This window comes from Bufo gargarizans, chromosome 2 (assembly GCF_014858855.1).
Source record: "Bufo gargarizans isolate SCDJY-AF-19 chromosome 2, ASM1485885v1, whole genome shotgun sequence".
In the NCBI taxonomy this organism is placed as follows: Eukaryota; Metazoa; Chordata; class Amphibia; order Anura; family Bufonidae; genus Bufo; species Bufo gargarizans.
This window is the reverse complement of record NC_058081.1, coordinates 593,836,738-593,859,884: the sequence shown is the minus strand read 5'-3', so window position 1 is coordinate 593,859,884 and position 23,147 is coordinate 593,836,738. Positions and strand designations below refer to the sequence as shown.

Below are 23,147 nucleotides of genomic sequence, written 5' to 3'. Positions count from 1 at the left end.
TCTGACCTAAAAGATCTCTAAAGGTGTCCTGTGATATCTGGCACCAAAACGTTAGCACCAGATCTTTTAAAGGGGTTGGCCACTTTCTGTCTACTTTTGACCAATGTGTAGGTAAGATGACTATATGGCACTTACTAATATAGCCATTTTTTTTTTCTGTGACATTTGCTATATTTAAGGTCATGTCCCGTTGGGCAAATCTTCTGTTCTGTCCACATAGAGGTCCTTTTCATAAGATGGCCGCTGATGGGGGGTGATGTGTCACGGCGCGGTGTGGGTGGTAAACTCCACACCGAACACAGGACGGAAGGGGAAACGTACTAGGCTTGGAAACTAGGGAAAGGGGAAAGGTTACCACTTAGTGAATCCCTAAACCGAGCTCTGACTACTATAAGTATGAACAGACCTCGATGGTGGGAATGTTCATACGCAGGAACCTAGAGACCTATCTGACTCTAAAGGGCCCTGGAAATAGTGTCAAGAGAAAAGGTGACCTGTTCCTTCCCAGCTGAAGGAACAGGAGACTCCCTCAGGCCTAATACCAAAAGATAGGGGAATCCAACAAACTAAAAATAGGAAAAAGACACTTAACTCCGAAGTACGCGGACAAGCAGGAACTCAGAAAGTACCCAACCAGAAAGGATCCATCAACTGCATAGCATGGTGGCTGAGACCAGACTAAATAGATGAGTTGGAATGACCACTTAAGCTGCACCTGAGACATGAGGTGTGGTCATACCCAGCAACAACACAGAAACAAGTGAAACTAAAGAGGCAGTCAGATCACATCACGTGCAGCCAGTCTCTTACAGTCATGGCCGTAAATGTTGGCACCCGTGAAATTTTTCAAGAAAATGAAGCATTTCTCACAGAAAAGTATTGCAGTAACACGTGTTTTGCCATACACATGTTTATTCCCTTTGTGTGTATTGGAACAAAACCAAAAAAGGGAGGGGAAAAAGCAAATTGGACATCATGTCACACCAAACTCCAAAAATAGGCTGGACAAAATTATTGGCACCCTTTCACAATTGTGGATAAATAGGATTGTTTCAAGCATGTGATGCTCCTTTAAACTCACCTGGGGCAAATAACAGGTGTGTGCAATATAAAAATCACACATGAAAGCAGATAAAAAGGAGAGAAGTTCACTTAGTCTTTGCATTGTGTGGTGTGTCTGTGTGCGCCACACTAAGCATGGACAACAGAAAGAGGAGAAGAGAACTGTCTGAAGACTTGAGAACCAAAATTGTGGAAAAAAATCAACAATCTCAAGGTTACAAGTCCATCTCCAGAGATCTAGATTTGTCTTTGTCCACAGTGCGCAACATTATCAAGACGTTTGCAACCCATGGCCCTGTAGCTAATCTCCCTGGGCGTGGACGGAAGAGAAAAATTGATGAAAGGTGTCAACGCAGGATAGTCCGGATGGTGGATAAGCAGCCCCAAACAAGTTCCAAAGATATTCAAACTGTCCTGCAGGCTCAGGGAGCATCAGTGTCGGCGCAAACTATCCGTCGACATTTAAATGAAATGAAACTCTATGGCAGGAGACCCAGGAGGACCCCACTGCTGACACAGAGACATAAAAAAGCAAGACTACATTTTGCAAAAATGAACTTGAGTAAGCCAAAATTCTTCTGGGAAAACATCTTGTGGACAGATGAGACCAAGATAGAGCTGTTTGGTAAAGCACATCATTCTACTGTTTACCAAAAACGGAATGAGGCCTACAAAGAAAAGAACACAGTACCTACAGTGAAATATGGTGGAGGATCATTAATGTTTTGGGGTTGTTTTGCTGCCTCTGGCACTGGGTGCCTTGAATGTATGCAAGGCATCATGAAATCTGAGGATTACCAACAGATTTTGGGTCACACTTTAGAGCCCAGTGTCAGAAGACTGGGTTTGCATCCGAGATCTTTGGGTCTTCCAGCAGGACAATGACACCAAACATACGTTGAAAAGCACCCAGAAATAGATGGCAACAAAGCGCTGGAGAGTTCTGATGTGGCCAGCAATGAGTCCAGATCTAAATCCCATTGAACACCTGTGGAGAGATCTTAAAATTGTTGTTGGGAAAATGCACCCTTCCAATAAGAGAGGCCTGGAGCAGTTTGCTAAGGAAGAGTGGTCCAAAATTCTAGTTGAGAGGTGTCAGAACCTTATTGATGGTTATAGGAAGCGACTGATATCAGTTATTTTTTTCCAAAGGGTGTGCAACCAAATATTAAGTTAAGGGTGGCAATAATTTTGTCCAGCCCATTTTTGGAGTTTGGTGTGACATTATGTCCAATTTGCTTTTTTTCCTCCCTTTTTTGGTTTTGTTCTAATACACACAAAGGGAATAAACATGTGTATAGCAAAACATGTGTTACTGCAATACTTTTCTGTGAGAAATACTTATTTTCTTGAAAAATTTCAGGGGGGCCAACATTTACGGCCATGACTGTAGATCTTCTGACCCCTGTCATGGGAGAGACCGTGACATCATGTGAACAGGCAAAAATAACTCCAGACACATCACAGAGCTTTCTGCACTCAAATACACCACATCTGCCATCTGCACTTGCAATGCTGAGAGTTTAGGGCAGGTGCAGTGTGTTTAAATGGAGGAGACTAAGTAATTTGCCTGGTCACATGACCCTCCATCAGCAGCCCTCTGATGGACAGAATCTCTGTGTGGACATCACAAAACTTGACTAACAAGGATGAATACCTTATAAAATATAGAAAATGGCACAGAATATCAATACATTTTAGTACCCATATGGTGAATGTTAATAACCATTTTGCACGGAATCACTATTTGTCTTAAAAGCAAAGAAATTCAAAATTTAGAAAATTGCATATTTTTCCAAATGTTATGTAAATTTGGGATTTCTTTTTATATAAAAAAAAACACTACTAACATGAAGTATGATGAGTCACGAGAAAACAATCACAGAATGGCTAAAAATAAGTAAAAGCATTCCAAAGTTATTACCAGATAAAGAGACACACGCTTTTGCTGGAAGGAGTTAAACTAATTCTGGACAGTTTTTGCAGTGTGGCAGGGCACATTATAGTGCCATTAGTAAAAATAATTGCCATGAACAGGTGTAGTTGGTCTGCAACAATGTTTAGGTAGGTGATACGTGTAAAAATAACATTCACACAAATGCCATGACCCAAGGTTTCCCATTGTCTTCTTCGCAAAGTGAATCCTGGCTCCATCTCTTTACCAGTTCAAGGTGTACCTAGCCTTCCAACTTTTCATTAATCAATAGTAAAATGTGTATACAAGAGGAATAACACTATTTCTGGCCATTTAATCACTTGTATCTGGCAGTTTGTCCCTCTGGAGACTTTTTCTAGTTTGCAGTTCTCCCAGGTTTGGTGCGTGTAAACTAGCTGTCATCCACTGCACACAAAAAGTAGAGTAGAATCTGCTTCCTTTTTCACCTTCCCTCAGAAGCTGCCTCAGGATCATGGAGGACATTACTGAAAGGTACTGACTTGCACGGATACAAATTTTGCACTTTCGCCGAGACAGAAACGGTCTATGCAGTCTCTCTTGCTGTGCCCATCTCTAAGGCTACTTTCACATGTTTGTTTGCCGTGCTGCGGCCAGACTTCCGGCTGCACGGTGCACTAGTGGTATCACGGATCCGGCAGGCTGTTCCCCCGCCAGAACAGCCTGCCGGAGAAGGCTGCCGCTAGTGTGAAAGTAGCGTAATCTCATGCTCATTTCTCCCACCTACCCTCACCATAGAGTTGTACTGACATATGTAATCTGATCCTTCAGTGACCTAGTCTATCCTGGACAGCTTCAAGACAAATTTTAAAGAGAAAAGCATTTAGCACCTGGATCTGAATACTTTTGTAATTAAAAATAATAAAAAAGTTATTCAATAAAATGTATCTGTATAGCGCCACCTGCTGTTTTTTCTTTTCTTATTTCTTTGTCCTGCTCACTGAGAAACCACACATGCTCAGTTTCATCCTTCAACTGCCTTCTGAGCTGTGATAGGGAGAGCATGGACACGCCTCCTGAGCTGTGATAGGGAGAGCATGAACATGCCCCCTTAGCTCCGGCAGAAAAGACACGCCCCCTGAGCTGTCAGCTTGATATACAGACGTGGACAAAATTGTTGGTACCCTTTGGTCAATGAAAGAAAAAGTCACAATGGTCACAGAAATAACTTTAATCTGACAAAAGTAATAATAAATTAAAATTCTATAAATGTTAACCAATGAAAGTCAGACATTGTTTTTCAACCATGCTTCAACAGAATTATGTAAAAAAATAAACTCATGAAACAGGCATGGACAAAAATGATGGTACCCCTAACTTAATATTTTGTTGCGCAACCTTTTGAGGCAATCACTGCAATCAAACGCTTCCTGTAACTGTCAATGAGACATCTGCACCTCTCAGCAGGTATTTTGGCCCACTCCTCATGAGCAAACTGCTCCAGTTGTGTCCGGTTTGAAGGGTGCCTTTTCCAGACTGCATGTTTCAGCTCCTTCCAAAGATGCTCAATAGGATTGAGGTCAGGGCTCATAGAAGGCCACTTTAGAATAGTCCAATTTTTTCCTCTTAGCCATTCTTGGGTGTTTTTAGCGGTGTGTTTTGGGTCATTGTCCTGTTGCAAGACCCATGACCTGCGACTGAGACCAAGCTTTCTGACACTGGCTAGTACATTTCTCTCTAGAATTCCTTGATAGTCTTGAGATTTCATTGTACCCTGCACAGATTCAAGACACCCTGTGCCAGACGCAGCAAAGCAGCCCCAGAACATAACAGAGCCTCCTCCATGTTTCACAGTAGGGACAGTGTTCTTTTCTTGATATGCTTCATTTTTTCGTCTGTGAACATACAGCTGATGTGCCTTGGCAAAAACTTCGATTTTTGTCTCATCTGTCCACAGGACATTCTCCCAGAAGCTTTGTGGCTTGTCAACATGTAGTTTGGCATATTCCAGTCTTGCTTTTTTATGATTCGTTTTCAACAATGGTGTCCTCCTTGGTCGTCTCCCATGTAGTCCACTTTGGCTCAAACAACGACGGATGGTGCGATCTGACACTGATGTTCCTTGAGCATGAAGTTCACCTTGAATCTCTTTAGAAGTCTTTCTAGGCTCTTTTGTTACCATTCGGATTATCCGTCTCTTAGATTTGTCATCAATTTTCCTCCTGCGGCCACGTCCAGGGAGGTTGGCTACAGTCCCATGGATCTTAAACTTATGAATAATATGTGCAACTGTACTCACAGGAACATCTAGTTGCTTGGAGATGGTCTTATAGCCTTTACCTTTAACATGCTTGTCTATAATTTTCTTTCTGATCTCTTGAGACAGCTCTTTCCTTTGCTTCCTCTGGTCCATGTCGAGTGTGGTACACACCATATCACCAAACAACACAGTGATTACCTGGAGCCATATATATAGGCCCAATGGCTGATTACAAGGTTGTAGACACCTGTGATGCTAATTAGTGGACACACCTTGAATTAACATGTCCCTTTGGTCACATTATGTTCTGTGTTTTCTAGGGGTACCATCATTTTTGTCCATGCCTGTTTCATGAGTTTATTTTTTTACATAATTCTGTTGAAGCATGGTTGAAAAACAATGTCTGACTTTCATTGGTTAACATTTATAGAATTTTAATTTATTATTACTTTTGTCAGATTAAAGTTATTTCTGTGACCATTGTGACTTTTTCTTTCATTGACCAAAGGGTACCAACAATTTTGTCCACGTCTGTAAATCCAGCAGAGCATTGAATAGAGAGATCTCTGGATCCATGTGAGGTACAGGGCTGGTTCTAGCTTTGTTAGAGAGAGATTGTCATCTGGTTTGCCAGATTTATCACAGTTGTTGATGCGGGATGATAAATCTGGCCCACCATTACACTGTCAAGTCTAAAGTCTCATTTAGACGAGTAGGTAATTGTTATGATTTGAACGCTAGCGATTCATGGTGGGTACAATAATCGTGTCATATGAATGTATGTAGCGTCTGAACGATTTTACTAAAAACATTTGTGGAATCGTTGATGCGAACAAGCAAATTATCGTTTCTCGTTAATGAATTGTGGTAATGTTAATGTGCATCGTGTGACCTTTTCTCCAACAGGCACGATGACTAGACCTGTTTCAGCAGTCAACGATGATTGTTTAAGTGAGTATACGATCGAACATAAATTAATTTGTAAACAATACTCACTGCAAGTAAATGCTTGTTGTCACCATTGGCGTTGTTTCGGTAGGTCACTCATGTCCTCAATCGCCTGAACAATTATCTACTCATCTAAAAGAGCCTTAACTCTATACCACCATGTAGTTGACTTTGTGACTGAATTTTGCATCAAATATTGACGCAAAATGGCGCATCTTAAGCCATGTCCCCTTTCCTAAGAAGCCATGCTCTTTCCTAAGAAGCCTTTTCCTCTTGGTGGGTGGGGTTCAGTGCTATATTATTTTTGGTGTACTTTCTTCATAAATAGCTCTAAATTTAGATGCGCCAACAATGCACCAAAGTTAAGGGAAAATTACGCCATTAGGCATATCCACCAAAGTAAATGTGGCCCACTGTTTATTGCAGTGTATAAAGTTGGCCATATATATAAATAACAGCGATAAATACATGTTTATTTCAATGGGAAAAGGAGAACAAGTCACTCAAGTTTAAAGGGAAACAAAGACTTGTGAAATCCAGCAAGCTGATCCCTCATTAGGGAGGTCTCTATCAACATATTGTCAACCGTCCCTGACTGATATGACCTGGTTTTTCTGACTTTTATGTGTGGCCAGTACAATATTTTGCAGCACGCTCCTAAGCCCCCTCTAGTGGTGGCTGCAGGCAGCAAGTATGTTATTTGTCAAATCAATGCAAGGTATTTCGAGCTCTGTATCAGAACAATAGAGCTCTAACGTCTTTAAACCTATATTAGGGAATTAATGATCTTCCAATCTTGAACCTATTTTAAAAATGATATTGAAGGTTGGACACTCACTTTCAGCACAATAATGTTATAGAAGGGTAAGTAGCTGCACCTATAGGCAGGGGTGTAACTATAGGGGAAGCAGGGGAAACGGCTGCTTTGGGGCCCTGACCCAGAAGGGGCCCATCCAGGAGGACGAGGACTAAAAGATTTTGTCAGGACCCCCTCAACAGTATTACACAATGAAATTATATACAGTGACAGTATAGACAATGTATAAAATGGATGGAACATCTGCTGGCTCAAAAATTTGCTGTGGGGCCCAGTCATTTCTAGCTACGCCACTGCCTATAGGAAACAGTGGTACTACACTCCCCACGCGACTCAGCCCTGTGTCGCAGAAAATGGATGAATAAATAATGCAAGATATAGATGTGGGGGGCACTCGGAATCCGGGTTAAATGTGTGTGGTTTGTGTTGAGGTGTTAGTGGTAAGATTGTGTTAAGGGTGTGGGCTGTGCTCTTGAAGTAGTATATAATGATCACACTATAATTGTTGCTATAAATAAATGTTAATTTATTGGTATTTATAAAATGATTGTTGATAAAGATATATAAATATATAAATAACTAAAAATGAAAAAAATGAAAAAATTTGAAAAATATATATAAAAAATAAATAAATCGAAAAATATATATAAAAAAAGAAGAAAATTATCTTCGGTCCACTTAATAAGAATGTATTAGGACAAAGTTTGCATATTCAATGTTCCTAAAGTCTTCAATTTAACATTTGTGTCCAGTAGGGGGAGCTGTTGCAGCTAAAGATGGTTACAGCTGAGGGTGATTGTAGCCGGGAACGATGAATGTGCCGGATTCTCTCAGAGTAAAAAGTAAGTATAAATGTAGCAGGATCGACATATGAATAGTCTCTATATTAGTAACTTTGCGTCGATACAGGTTAGGTATGTCGATAGATTAAAATAAAATTCATTGCAAACATTAATATACGGCTAAAAAAGGGAGGAGAGTAGACAGGTGCTTGATGTAGATGCACCCTATCAGTGTTACGTTACCCGTTCTGCTGCTGTGTTATTCGCCGGCCTTGCTCTACCTGCCCGTGACGTTGTTCTGTTTTTGCGCTCTGAAGGGTGGCGATGCTGCAGGATAGGTATCGCAAAAACCCTTCAGATCGCAAAAACAGAACTTGGAAATACGAATAAAAAGACACTTACCGATCTTTTTAAGGAACGCATTAATCAGAGGATTCGCATCAATCGGAGGACTTTCATCAATACCCACGCTTTTTTCAAACTCCAAACCACCGCTCCCGTGGGACGCCACGTCACGGGCAGGTAGAGCAAGGCTGGCGAATAACACAGCAGCAGAACGGGTAACGTAACACTAATAGGGTGCATCTACATCAAGCACCTGTCTACTCTCCTCCCTTTTTTAGCCATATATTAATAATGTTCGCAACGAATTTCGATTTATTCTATCGACATACCTAACCCGTATCGACGCAAAGTTACGAATATAGAGGCTATTCATATGTCGATCCTGCTACATTTATACTTACATTTTACTCCGAGCGAATCCGGCACATTCATCGTTCCCGGCTACCATCACCCTCAGCTTTAACCATCTTTAGCTGCAACAGCTCCCCCTACTGGACACAAATGTAAAATTGAAGACTTTAGGAACATTGAATATGCAAACTTTGTCCTAATACATTCTTATTTCTCACTTCATATTAAGTGGACCGAAGATAATTTTCTCCCTTTTTTATATTTTTTCTCCTTTTTTTATACATTTTTTTGATTTTTTTTAATATATATTTTTCGATTTTTTTAATTTTTAGTTATTTATATATTTATATATCTTTATCAACAATAATTTTATAAATACCAATAATTTTACATTTTTTAATAGCAACAATTATAGTGTGATCATTATATACTACTTCAAGAGCGCAACCCACACCTATAACACAATCTTACCACTAACATTTCTACAAACCACACACATGTAACCCGGATACCGAGTGCCCCCCACATCTATATCTTACAATAATGTTATATATCTAAAGAATTGGTGTCTAAAGACTTACAGTTTTGTCATCCTCAGGTGAAAAGGCAATCAGAAGGCGGCACTTCGCTCCAGGTTCCACAATGCCAACAGGATTGAGCAACACAAAAGGACCACAGGGATTTAAAATAGAGAAACGAGGCTTGGAAAATGAAGGGTCAAGGAATAAATATAATGGACGTCAAAAACTCTGACACTTTTACAGGCAATACACTGTTATATATCAAGAGCTTTGGGATTGCAGCTTTAGGATCTTTAAAATTGAGTTACTGCAGTTTACAGGAGGATGGGAACACATTTTACAGACTGAGTTTCACATTATAATTGGTGGCAGTGAGTATAACTTTTTGGCTACTTCATAACTTTTCTATAGACTGAAGCTATAGTTTGCCTCAAGAAATAGGACAGATTCATTTTTTTAAAGGGGCATTACAATCTGGGACATTGATGGGATATTGCTAAGTTATGCCATCAACGTCAGATATTTGCCGTCCCCACCTCTAGATCACATTTCTGTCGGGTAATCTGATCGTTTGTGCCCACGCAAAAGTGATGGTTTACCGGCGGCAGATAGTGCTGTGTAAACGCGATCTCCTGCCGGCAAACAACCAGTCCTTATGGGGAAGAGTGATGGCATTAGTGATCGCCCCTCCCCATACTCTGGAGGAGATCGCTGCATGTAAATACAGAGGTCTCCTCCACTAGCGATCAGCAGATTGTAGGGAAGGAACACTTCCTTCCTGACAATCTGCTGCAATATCGTCCCCTGTAAAGGGACCTTTAAAGTCATACATAATTCCATCTGTCTCCTGCTGATTGCTAATTTGCTGAGTGAAAATTAAAAAGAAGTAGGGGATGGGGATCAGACCACACAGAGTTTCTTTGTAGTCTGTTACCATAGAAACTAGGGATGAGCGAATAGACTTCGGATGAAACATCCGAAGTCGATTTGCATAAAACTTCGGACCAATACTGTACGGAGCGAGCGCTCCGTACAGTATCAGAATGTATTGCTTCAGATGAGCTGAAGTTATTACTTCGCGTGACTTCGCGTAATATCTGCCCTTGCAGGAATTCTTTTTGCACCAATTTATAATAAATTCTAGATGAAAAAGGGACAAATTTCCTGCGACTGTCACCACTTAAAGGGAACCGGTCATCAACTTTATGCTGCCCATACTAATGGAAGCATAAAGTAGAGACAGGTTAGGTGATTTCAGCGGTCTGTCATTTATAAGTTAAAAGTAAGTGGTTGTCGAGAACCAACATCACAAACACAGCAGCCTGGGCCTGGAAAAGAGTCACGGACACCTGAGAAGAGTCCTGGTTATTCATGAATTCCTGCTCTCCTGCCACCTGCTGATGACTGACAGTCTTCTACCTAGTTTTCTCCCTTTCTCTCTAGGAGAGAACTGCCAGTCATCAGCGGATGGGCGAGAGAGCAGGAGATTAGGAATAATCAGGACTCTTCTCAGGAAGATTGGACTCTCTTCAAGGCCCGAGCTGCAATGATTATGATGCTGGTTCTCGGCAACCACTTACTTTTAGCTCATGAGTGACACACCGCTGAAATAAGCATTTCTGTCACTATTTTATGCTGCCCTCAGTGAGGTCAGCATAAAGTTAATGACAGGTTCCCTTTAAGGTCTCCTATGCCACGTCTACCTTAGACAGTCTATAGTTAGGCGGCAAAGTGTCATCTTGAATTTCAGCTCAGGGGTAGCTGCAGTATTATTATTGCGCTCTTATACTCATACTATTAGGAGGACTCTGTCAGCAGTTTTATTCTGATATATCTGATGGCAGTATAAATTGGTCATAGAGACCATGAGCAAAAAGTTGGATCACTTTTTCAAATGACCCATCCATTTTGGTAAAAATCAGTATTGAACAGCACCAGCACAAGTCAAGTGGTGGAGTCTTCTCCATGAGCTCCTCATGAGCACCTAGCTCTACCCGGGCCCCTGATTTCTGTAGGTAATGAGCTATCAATCAGTGGCAAGGGGAACAGGGAGAGCCAGGATTCATGAACACGAGGACTCCTGAGCGGTCATAATATATACGGTAGGTTTTGTGTTTGTTGTACTTGGCACTGAATCCATAGTAGATATGCTTTATCATCCAATTGACTATATATTATATATATTACATTATACTATACTCACTTATATAGCGCTCACATATTCCGCAGCGCTTTACAGACATTAGCATCACACTGTCCCCAATGGGGCTCACAATGTAAGGTCCCTATCAGTATGTCTTTGGAGAGTAGGAGGAAACCCACACAAACACAGGGAGAAGACCCGTGTTCGGATTCGAACCCAGGACCCCAGTGCTAACCACTGAGCCAACATACTACCCACTACCTTGTTGCCATGTTCAATTTAAGGATCTGGGATTGGGATTAAGAAAAAGCCTTGTTTCTTGAAACCTAGCAAAAAGAGACACAGTGGGACATATGCCCCTTATGCCTTTACTCTGCAAAAAGAGACTATTGCAGCTTGTCTTTTACTCTGGTAGGCTTAAATAACACTTTATTACATTTACATATCAAAATTAGCATGTCACCAATCTTCGTGCATACCACACCTGCTACTGTTGGTTTCCATGCCCCAGAAAGCTGTAAAAACTAATGATGCAAATAGCATATACTGTATAAATAGCAACTGCTGCCATTTCTGGTGAAGGATGAAGTGTTAATAGCGAGAACTGAGTCACTGGTCCCGACACACCACATACTGTAAACTGTATTCTCTAAAGACTTAAAGGATACTTCCACAGGCTCAGAGGAAATGTTTTGTAATGTTACTCTCTTTACTACCCGTTGACCTACAGGGAAAAACAAAAAACAAAAATCAAAGTACTATTCAAGCAGATGAATACGATCATGGCCTATAGAAAGCTGGGCTACTTTTTCAAGTCAACCATATCAGTGCCTTCCATGGCTATATTGTTGCTACATACAAGGTGAGGTGCATGGAGCCAGAATACGTTATCCCTAGAAAACAGTGGTTACGATACCGATTCCATATTGTAGCAACTGGGACATGCCCTATCAGATGCCATATGTACAGAGATGTTCTCCCCTAAAACACTCCATGAATATGCAGGTGATGGATCATTTTCAAAGGACCGGGTGTTAGAGGTAACCTGTCAGCTCGTTTTTGTAATATAAAGTGCAAACAGTACCTTTTCAATCTGCTCATGTTGCTCCTGAGGTGCCTCTTGTTGCCTTTTTCCAATTTGTAAATGCGCTAAAAATTTTATCCACTTTAATCCAGGTTCACGTTATATGCAAATGAGCCTTTTCAAGTCAAGAAGGCCAGTACATCCCGGCCAGAACCCACTTCTCCCGCCATGTGGCACATGCACCCTGAAGCCACGAAGCTTCACTAAACATACCTGAGCATGCATCGGAAATGCGATAGAACAGCACCCCTGCAAGATCTCCAGAAGAAAGGGGATGACGTTCAATCGAGTACAAGAGGCAGAGTTTTTAAAGGGAATGCTTGACTTGAAGGAGGAAAACACCGGCCTCCTTGACTTTAAAAGGTTAAGTTCACATATGCAGTGTGAACTACAAAAGCCTGATCCGGCGAGAAACAGACTGCTGGGGTTCACTGTATCCTGCATAGGGCCACGCACCGCCAGATCCCTACTGACTACAATGGGATCCGACCAGGCTCGGACTGGCCCATAGGGGAATCCCCCGGTGGGCCCCTAGTCTACTATCTCCTGCACAAGTGGCACATAACACAGTAGACTTACTGTACTACATACATATTTTCAATGTACAGCACCTCAACCAGCCAATTTTCATAATAAAAACTTGTTAGATTATTTATTATATTTGAATGTATCCGTACGGTGGGCCCCCAAAATAAATTTTACTGGTGGGCCCTAGGTACCCCAGTCCGACACTGGATCCAACAGAGATCCAGCATATATTCTGGAGTTTTTGTCTGACTGCAAGCCGGCATTTATGGCGGAAAGAGGCCGGATTCCCATCAGATCCAATTGTAACCAATGGGGATCCTGCACTGAGCAGCCATATCCGGCTATGTTGGATACGGTAAACTCCAGCAGTCTGTTTCTCTGCCGGACCAGGCAAAAACTCTCTCTCACCAAAACCAGCTGACAGGTTCTCCATAAAGAAGACCTCTCATCTCTCCTCATAATGTCTGTGTTAATAAATAATAGCATTCTTATGACCCTATGTTGTGCCCTTCTCCTCTTATTCCTGCTAGAAATTTATGAATGAATCCCCAACTGGGTGTTACCAATTGGTGGGGGTGTCCCTGCACCATTTTACACTGTCCAATCACTGCTGCCAGTGTCAGACTGTGCAAGGACTGACCCCCAACTGGTACTATCCAGTTAGGAATTAATTAATAAACTTCTAGTAGAAATAATAGAGGAACGGCACAACACAGGGTTACATGAAAAGATGTTCTACAATTGTTTTTCCATCGGGAATGCAAGTAGTTACTAAAACAGACATGTCAGGAGAGGTGACACGTTCTCTTTTAAAAAAAGGTCGCTAATTATTGATAGTTACTAATATTGGTATTTCTTTCGGCAAATGAATTGCATACCATCGAATGTAATTTAAATGGACACAGTCAATACAACACAGCAGAAATGGAGATGAATAAAGTGATGACACGCTAACATAAAATGTAATTGGGCCATTCAGAGTTATGCTTGTCGCTTTTTATTTGAAAATTCATTAAACTTGGTAATCTATGGTAAAGCGCAGCACTTAATATAAATACATCGCCACCTCCCTTTCACTCATAAAAAAGTGAGAGACGCCAGCATAGGGCAATTTATACACATTTAAAATGCCGGGCCTGTTAGGAACTTTCTCACTGAAGTGTGCCAACAGCTATCAATAAAATGTTGATAGTAATGTTAAATGAGGCTACTTTGGTCATTTTATAAGGAAGTGTCAGAAAATGCACAGTCATTAAAGGGGTTGTGCGGGTTCAGAGCTGAACCCAGACATACCTCCATTTTCACCCCGGCAGCCCCCCAGTTCATGCTCTGATGCTCTCCTTTGCCCTGCACTAATCGCACAGGGCAAAGGCACTTTTTGGAGATCCGGTGATGTATCGGGGCTCTCCATGGGGCTGCCAGGAAGCCCGGTGACGTCTACGGCACTGATGGGTGGGATTTAGCGCTGTCCTAGCCAGTAAAATGGCTACCAACAGAGCTGTTGACGTTACCGAACACACTGCCGGGCGGAAGTTTCCACCCAGCAGTGTGTTATGATAAACAAAAGAGCCCGTGCCCTGCGCGATTTAGCGTACGGCAAGGGAGCGCATCGGAGCATGAGATGCTCTGATGCTAGCCTCAGGGGGGCTGCCTGGGTAAAAATAAGGGTATGTCCGGGTTGAGCTCTGAACCCGAACAACCTCTTTAATTGGTCCCTGCTTCAGTCAAGTGATTGAATACCTATTGCGACCTCTCCAAAGCTAATGAGATGGCGTCCATTTTCAGAACTGACAATTAAAGGTGGCGCTATCGCAGGACAGTGAAGCTCAAGATACAGGGTATTGTGTGCGCTGTAGAAACACAAGTAAAATAGTTAAAAAAACATTATCACAGTTTATTTTCTGAGACATAAATAGAAAAACTAAATTAGATTCTGTTTTACAGATTCTGCATTGGGGCCCTAAAAGTTTCGAATTACGCCTCTGACTAAATCCAAGTAATAATTAGAAATGATGCACCTCCCTCAAAATTCAAGACCTCGTAGCACTTCTTTTATAATGAGTTTAAGACATCTCATTCACCCATACTGATGAACAGTGTGGTGAAAACTGTTTGAATTCACTTTGAAGGGATTTGCAGCAAGTTCTTGATTTTTATGTGGTGGATCCATGGTCGAGATCACGTTCATTTGCATGCCTATGGATTGATCGGATTAACTTCCTTGCTATTTACTACCTCCCTAAAAGGCTCTGGACACCTTTGAGGAATTTTACTCTGGGCGCAAAACAGAACAGATTATCGGATTGTGCTCTCTGGCTCTGAATTATTATGCAAATATCGAGCTCGGGGAGTCACACAGGACGCTTCCACACAGGTGTAGCTCCACGAGTCCGCTATACTGAAACAGAAGTAGGAGTTTTTTTATAACACGCCACACATGATGGCTTTATGCCAAATGGCGTACAGGTCATGGCTTGATACATGATACATACTTCACCTGGGAGGCAGTTTTCACCAACTGTGCAGACTGTTCCTTCTAGTTTTCACTGAATTCCATCAGAAAGCTGCTCTGGCAGCTCAATCAGTAGTCCTTATCTCTAGTTCTCTGACAGATGATAAGTAGTGTCAAGCGAACTTGTGTTTTCAAGTTCGGCGTACAAGGTTTGGGTTATCTAAGAATTCCGTTATAGATTCCGCGGATTCCGCTATAACTTATAGTCCGTGGTAGCAGAATCCTTAATGGGATTCTTCGATAACCCAAACCTTGTACGCCAAACTTAAAACCACAAGTTCGCTCAACACTACTCATAAACACTTATTTAAGCTAAATTATGATCAAACTGATAAAAGTTCAGCTTAAACAAGCGTTTATAAGCTGTTAGGAAAGTAGAGAGAAGGGCAACAAGAATGGCGGAGTCTGCAGAGTCAGCGAAAATAAACAGATTAAAAATGATTTTCAGCCCAAGGTAAGTAGAATTAAAAAATGCCTCACATGTTGTCCATTGCCTTTAAAGGGCTTCTCCAGAACTTAACATAAAGTTACTGCAAATACCTAAATATTACTTTATTATAAACACATTCCGATGTAGCTTTTACAGTGGGATGCGAAAGTTTGGGCAACCTTGTTAATCGTCATGATTTTCCTGTATAAATCGTTGGTTGTTACGATAAAAAATGTCAGTTAAATATATCATATAGGAGACACACACAGTGATATTTGAGAAGTGAAATGAAGTTTATTGGATTTACAGAAAGTGTGCTATAATTGTTTAAACACAATTAGGCAGGTGCATAAATTTGGGCACTGTTGTCATTTTATTGATTCCAAAACCTTTAGAACGAATTTTTGGAACTCAAATTGGCTTGGTAAGCTCAGTGACCCCTGACCTACATACACAGGTGAATCCAATTATGAGAAAGAGTATTTTAGGGGGTCAATTGTAAGTTTCCCTCCTCTTTTAATTTTCTCTGAAAAGTAGCAACATGGGGGTCTCAAAACAACTCTCAAAGATTGTTCACCATCATGGTTTAGGGGAAGGATACAGATTTCAGCTGTCTGTTTCCACAGTTAGGAACATATTGAGGAAATGGAAGACCACAGGCTCAGTTCACGTTAAGGCTCGAAGTGGCAGACCAAGAAAAATCTCGGATAGACAGAAGCGACGAATGGTGAGAACAGTCAGAGTCAACCCACAGACCAGCACTAAAGACCTACAACATCATCTTGCTGCAGATGGTCAACCATTTGGCACACTTTACACAAGGAGATGCTGTATGCGAGAGTGATGCAGAGGAAGCCTTTTCTCTGCCCACAGCACAAAAAGTGCCGCTTGAGGTGGACGAAAGCACATTTGGACAAGCCAGCTTCATTTTGGAATAAGGTGCTGTGGACTGATGAAACTAAAATTGAGTTAGGCTGAGTTCACACGAGCGTGACAGATTAGGTCCGGATGCGTTCAGGGTGCGTTCAGTGAAACTCGCACCATTTTGCAAGCAAGTTTAGTCAGTTTTGGCTGCAATTGCGTTTAGTTGTTCAGTTTTTTCCGCGCGGGTGCAATGCGTTTTGATGCGTTTTTCACGCGCGTGATAAAAAACTGAAGGTTTACAAACAACATCTCCTAGCAACCATCAGTGAAAAACGCATTGCATCCGCACTTGCTTGCAGATGCAATGCGTTATTAACGCAGCCCCATTCACTTCTATGGAGCCAGGGCTGCGTGAAAAACGCTGAATATAGAACATGCTGCGATTTTAAAGCATTGCAGAAGTGATGCATGAAAAAAAACGCTCATGTACACAGCCCCATTGAAATGAATGGGTCAGGATTCAGTGCAGGTGCAATGCGTTCACCTACTGCATTGCACCCGCGCGGAAATCTCGCCCGTGTGAACGCAGCCTTATTTGGTCATAACAAGGGGCGTTATGCATGGAGCAAAAAGAACACAGCATTCCAAGAAAAACACCTGCTACCTACAGTAAAATATGGTGGTGGTTCCATCATGCTGTGGGGCTGTGTGGCCAGTGCAGGGACTGGGAATCTTGTCAAAGTTGAGGGACGCATGGATTCCACTCAGTATCAGCAGATTCTGACCCTAAACACTGCTCAAAATCCACTAAGGCATTTATGCAGAGGAACAAGTACAACGTTCTGGAATGGCCATCTCAGTCCCCAGACCTGAATATAATTGAAAATCTGTGGTGTGACTTAAAGGGAGTCTGTCAGCAGATTCACCCCTTTTTAACAGTTGCCATTATGCTGTAGCCGCAAAACAGACGATTAACACGGTACCTTTATACGCTTTGGTGGACTTTTAAATCTGCCAAAAACGAACTTTGATGAGGGCTCGCAAGTGCCCAGGGCGGAGTCCACCGTGTTGGAGCCCAGGCAGCTCTGCCTCTTCGGCTCTTATCCCCGCCCAGCCTCCTCCTCTGCTCGCCTATCTGTTGTCTCTCCCCCTCAGCGAGATCCCGCGCCGACGCGATAACTTCCTTGGCCGGGGCATGCGCACTGCAATGCCCATTGCTGACACGGCATCGCAGTAGCTTATGCGCATGCCCCGACCAAGGAAGTCATCGCGTCGGCGCGGGATCTCGCTGAGGGGGAGAGACAACAGATAGGCGAGCAGAGGAGGAGGCTGGGCGGGGATAAGAGCCGAAGAGGCAGAGCTGCCTGGGCTCCAACACGGTGGACTCCGCCCTGGGCACTTGCGAGCCCTCATCAAAGTTCGTTTTTGGCAGATTTAAAAGTCCACCAAAGCGTATAAAGGTACCGTGTTAATCGTCTGTTTTGCGGCTACAGCATAATGGCAACTGTTAAAAAGGGGTAAATCTGCTGACAGACTCCCTTTAAAGAGAGCTGTCCATGCTCGGAAGCTATCAAACCTGAATGAACTAAAGATGTTTTGTAAAGAGGAATGGTCCAAAATACCTTCAACCAGAATCCAGACTCTCATTGGAACCTACAGGAAGCGTTTAGAGGCTATAATTTCTGCAAAAGGAGGATCTACTAAATATTGATTTCATTTCTTTTTGGTGGTGCCCAAATTTATGCGCCTGCCTAATTTTGTTTAAACAATTATAGCATACTGTCTGTAAATCCAATAAACTTCATTTCACTTCTCAAATATCACTGTGTGTGTCTCCTATATGATATATTTAAATGACATTTTTTATCGTAACAACCAACAATTTATGCAGGAAAATCATGACGATTAACAAGGTTGCCCAAACTTTCGCATCCCACTGTATTTATAATGACTCATTTTCTCTAGTGGGCAAGCGTCAGGTGAAATAAAATGGCCACTGTCCTATTAGCACACACACACACGTCCTAATAACACAGCTAGACGGGTTTTCAGAGCAGTGAGCTAAATAGCTTCTGCCGCCCTCCTCACTGCTCTGCCTGTCATGAATTACAATCCTACATTCGGCTGACAACATCTTCAGCTGTGTGTGTAGAAAAGGAGTGAAGTGAAAGCACAGAGAGGAGGACGGGTGGGGGCTGTGGCTGATAAAGACCTGCTACAATACCACAGGAGTCTTGTCCATCCTCTGTGGCGAAAGCCACTTCACCACGGTGTTTTGGAGGGGGCTGTTTGCCCGCCTCCTGCCCCTGGATTATGGCCCTTTAAGAACCATCTGGGGACATACTGTGGAGTTACTGGATGGCCACCATTTCATGTATCAGAAGCACATGGTGAGAACAATGGATGGTGGCCATGTTTAACTCACAGACACTGTTTGGACTTTTCTACACGGTGCCATCTCGCCGGTATTTGGTGCACAAAGACATCGGGCAGTAGTTTTAAACTATACAACAGGGGACCATCTGTGGACATGTGACTTTTGGGAACAATGGCCTTTGAGACTGTGTAGCAGATTGCAACCAGGCTGTCTTGAATATTGTGCATGTTGTTATGGGTTCGTTTGGATTGTATTGCGATGTATTGTGGGCTGTGTGTATCTTGCTCTTGCTGTGATGTTAAAGGCATTGCTGTTCTGTGCCTCTTCTCCTCCCCCTTTTCCTGTCCCTCCTCCATCTCCCATCAGCCCTTGCTATTGTCGGGCCCCACCCTTCCTTGTACCATAGCCCTCCATGTGCCCTATTGTATGCAAATGAGGCTGTTGGGGGGTTTAAAGTAGGTGTGCTATGTCCAAATAAAGTCAGTTCCTGTTTTTACCCTCAAGGTGAAGTGTCGTCTCATTCTTGGGGGAGGATTTATTGCATGCTGTCGCAGTCTGACTGCTAGGAGTGAAAACCTTTTCGTATGGTTTCCTATTCAACTGTCTACAGCATTCATATGCTTGAAGAGGATTTATATGCTGCTTCGGTTCGGTGATTGTGGTGTCTGCCAGAGTGCTTGGAAACCTCAGGAAAACGCTAGGAGCATCCGTCAACGGAGGTACTCAGTCGGGGTGCCAGGTGATCCGTTACAATCCTCTATGTACTTTCACTTCATTCTCTTATCAGCTGTATGTAAGGTTGTAATTCATGACAGGCAGAGCAGTGAGGAGGGCTGCAGAAGCTCTTTAGTTCACTGCTTTGAAGTAACCCGTCCAGCTGTGTTATTAGGACGGGTTTTGTGTGTGCTAATAGGACAGCGGCAATTTTATTTCCCCTGATCCTTGCCCCCTAGAAAAAACGAGCCATTATAAATAATAAAAGCTATTTGGGAATGTGTTTAGAATAAAGTAGCATTTAGATATTATAAGTAATTTTATTTTATCAATTCCCAGAGAACCCCTTTAAAAGGGTTCTGTCATCAGATATGTCAAAATAAAACTGTCTCACCTGAGACCCGCACTTGACAGTTGAACATCATGGTCTTGGTCAAATCTTCCTAGGTGCCCGTATTCTTAAGAAAATTTATGTTTTATAATATGCAAATTAACCCCAGGAGCAATTAGGGTAGTACAGTTGCACCTCATTGCTCCCGGGTAATCTTCATGCTGCGCCCCACCACTGACTCTCAGGGCCAGGCAGTGAAGACATATTTACACCTGGCCCTAAAGTTTTGCCAGAACTCTTTAAGCACATGTGCTGTACAGGGATGGTGAAATCGATAAGATTTTTTTTTTTTTGTGATGTACAGTATCTGATGACAGAATGTCTTTAAAAGGACATCAAATATTTACAATTTCAAACATTATTCACTTTTTACATATTGGACTCAAGACACCAGACCATATCCCACTCTCTACAAGTACAGATTGAGGAAGTATATGCTGAGTGCCAGGGATAGAATGGGTTCTCTCACTGTGAGGGAACGCCGGGTGACCAGTGTGAGACCGTAGACATCTTTAATGGACGTGGTGACCTTAAAAAGGATCCCCAGAAATATGTTTTACAATAGTAGCTGTCAGATAACTATTTCATGTTCCATAAAGTGAAGGCAAGAAACATGTGAAGCAATAATGGGTGACTTTATGAGAACTGCATACAGTTACTGTGCGTAGGGTGCAGTGAATAGTAAATTTTCATCATTTGGTCAGACAAATGCCTTAACCACTAGAAATATATATTTTTATTTCCACATACAAAACATACATATGACCAGTTTCACTGGGCTGTAATACAGCTGTTTGTTAGTGTATGCAAAATGCCCACAGCATTCAAACCCCCTATAGTAATTGTACACAGAACATAAATAATCATAGGGTGATCTAGTTTAACTTACAACAAAGCCCTTACAAAACAGTCAGAAATAGCTAATTAAAGTGTAACCGTCATGTTTTCATAAAAAAAAAAAATTTTAGCATGTGTTACTGCTACAGCAACATTATGCATAAAGCAATCTTTAGTTTCTTCACATACCACAGTTTTCCTTGAGTTTTTCCCTTAGTTACGGCTGTTTAAACATTTACAATATGAGGACCATCTCAAGATGGCTCTTCTGCCAGTTCTCTGAGGCCAAAAATGCTTTCCCTTCCTTCCCAATACACTTTCTGTAGCCAGCAGCTTCCTGCCAGCCAATCAGATTGGATTAATGAGAGACACGCCTCCTCACTTTGAAGCCTAATGCAGGCATGCAGTGTGAAGGACAGCCCTTCTGTCTATCTGTCTTCTCAGCCAGAGACAGACAGACAAGCCACAGCAACTGTTTTTTAAGGGAGCAGTGGAAAGGGACAGGGGACATTAATGAAAGCTGTTAATATAAGGTAATTACAGATCTTTTGACAATCATTGACAGAATAACTCAGGTATACATGCCTAGCTCTAATAAACTAGCAAATAAAAAATATGACAGTTACACTTAAAAGCTGTAAATCACTTTCTATAGTGAGGACAGAAGTGTCTACAGCACATGAAGCCACCTCAGCTGGTGTCCAAAGGAGCAGCACCCTGGCACAATAAAATAACAGTACAGAACATGTAGTACTGTACTATACTGTATAGAGGTGCCACTAGATTGGCAGGATCACCCAGCTAACCACACATGCCACAGATGTGGGCTGCCTCTGGCACTGTACGATGCATGTGTTTCACATTATAATAGCCGAGAAACCACAGTATATTTTTAATTAGTACCGTACGTTAAGTACAAAAGGACCACATCCAAGATACAGTATCAGAGTAACAAAAGCTGAACAAAAAAAGATTCTAGGTACATTAATTATTTTATTGTGTACAGAGTCCTGTAAAATAAAACAAGAAAACAATATAAAAAAAACATGAATATTTCTACCTCCTTTGAAACTGCAAATATTACAGAATATCTGTTATGGTGGCGCTCCGTGCCCACTGCCACCCCGCTATCCAGGGCGGGGCTTGGGCACCGCATCTCTTACTATGCTGCTGCTGACTATAGGGACCCGGTGGCCTGAAGCTGCTGGCCCGCCTCCAGCCGCCAAAGTCCAGTAAATACTCTTGTGCTACATACAAGCCGCTGCCTGCTCTCATCTCCTTGGTCTCCTGTGTCTGCCTGTAGGCTGCGTACACATCCCAGCAATTAAATGGTCAGTGCGCATACAATAATCTTCTTTAGTCTATTGCTGGTCGCTTCAGGCTACTTAAAGCAACTTCCCCTAGGGGAGGGTGCCTGAGCAACAGGTATTCTAGCTTGCTAGTCCTAGTAACGGTTTGCTTATTCTGTCTGTCTACCAAACTCTGCCTGTTTACTGATTTTGACCCTCCAATGCTTGCCCTGGATTCTGCCTGTTTACCATATTAACCCTTCACTGCTTGTCCTGACCTTGGACTTGATTTATGGATATGTACAAACAACTCTGCATTCTTTAACCTTGCCCCGTTTCCTGACCACAAGTATTGCTTGTTTTCTTGGTGCTACGCATCGGTGTCTCCGACTCCAGTGGATTAGTGGTTAATTACACTGTGACCATTCAAAGAGGTAGCAAAGGCCAGATCCCTGAATAGGGGTTAAAATGTAAAAAAACAGGGGATGACCAGGATAATGCCCTTAGGTCTAGCCCAAAGCCAAACTGGTTAGTTGGTACAGTGGGTCAACATCCACTGTCTCGTAAAATATATTTGATGCACTAACTTCACCAATGCCTATAGTTATCTCACATCCAACAGGGTACATGTTTGTCTTTTCTCCAAACTTAGCACAAATTAATACTACAAATGAATATAAGAAACTTTGTAATATATCCTTAGAGAAATTTTGCATCTTTTTACTTCGCAGCCACTTTATCCCTCCCAGACTACTGCTCTTGTGATGGGAATCACTCTGTCTATTTCTTTTCAAGTTTGTACCTGAAATTTAGACTTTCTTCAGCTTTCCTTTTGCTGACATCACAGCCGGCAATGAAGCATGGTATTATATACTTCTCAAACTTTCCCATAAACCTTTGGTAGATGGAGACTCTGGCAGCTGCATATTCGTCAGAGCTGAAATAAATAAGATAAAAAACCTCAGAAATCAAAAGTTGACCTTACTGAACTCATAACT

The 23,147-nt window shown here is 42.1% G+C and overlaps 1 protein-coding gene across 1 annotated transcript in view; it reads right to left on the bottom strand.

Annotated features, from left to right (window-relative positions):
- The window catches only part of CFAP74 (cilia and flagella associated protein 74), a 202,839-nt gene that overhangs the window by 29,286 nt on the left and 150,406 nt on the right, over positions 1-23,147 (bottom strand). The window contains exons 29-32 of the mRNA XM_044281876.1: positions 22,952-23,086; positions 14,476-14,585; positions 11,792-11,847; positions 9,041-9,160 (exon numbers count right to left, since the gene is read on the bottom strand). Of these exons, the coding sequence (XP_044137811.1) occupies positions 9,041-9,160; positions 11,792-11,847; positions 14,476-14,585; positions 22,952-23,086 (421 nt within the window). The remainder of the gene's footprint in view (positions 1-9,040; positions 9,161-11,791; positions 11,848-14,475; positions 14,586-22,951; positions 23,087-23,147) is intronic.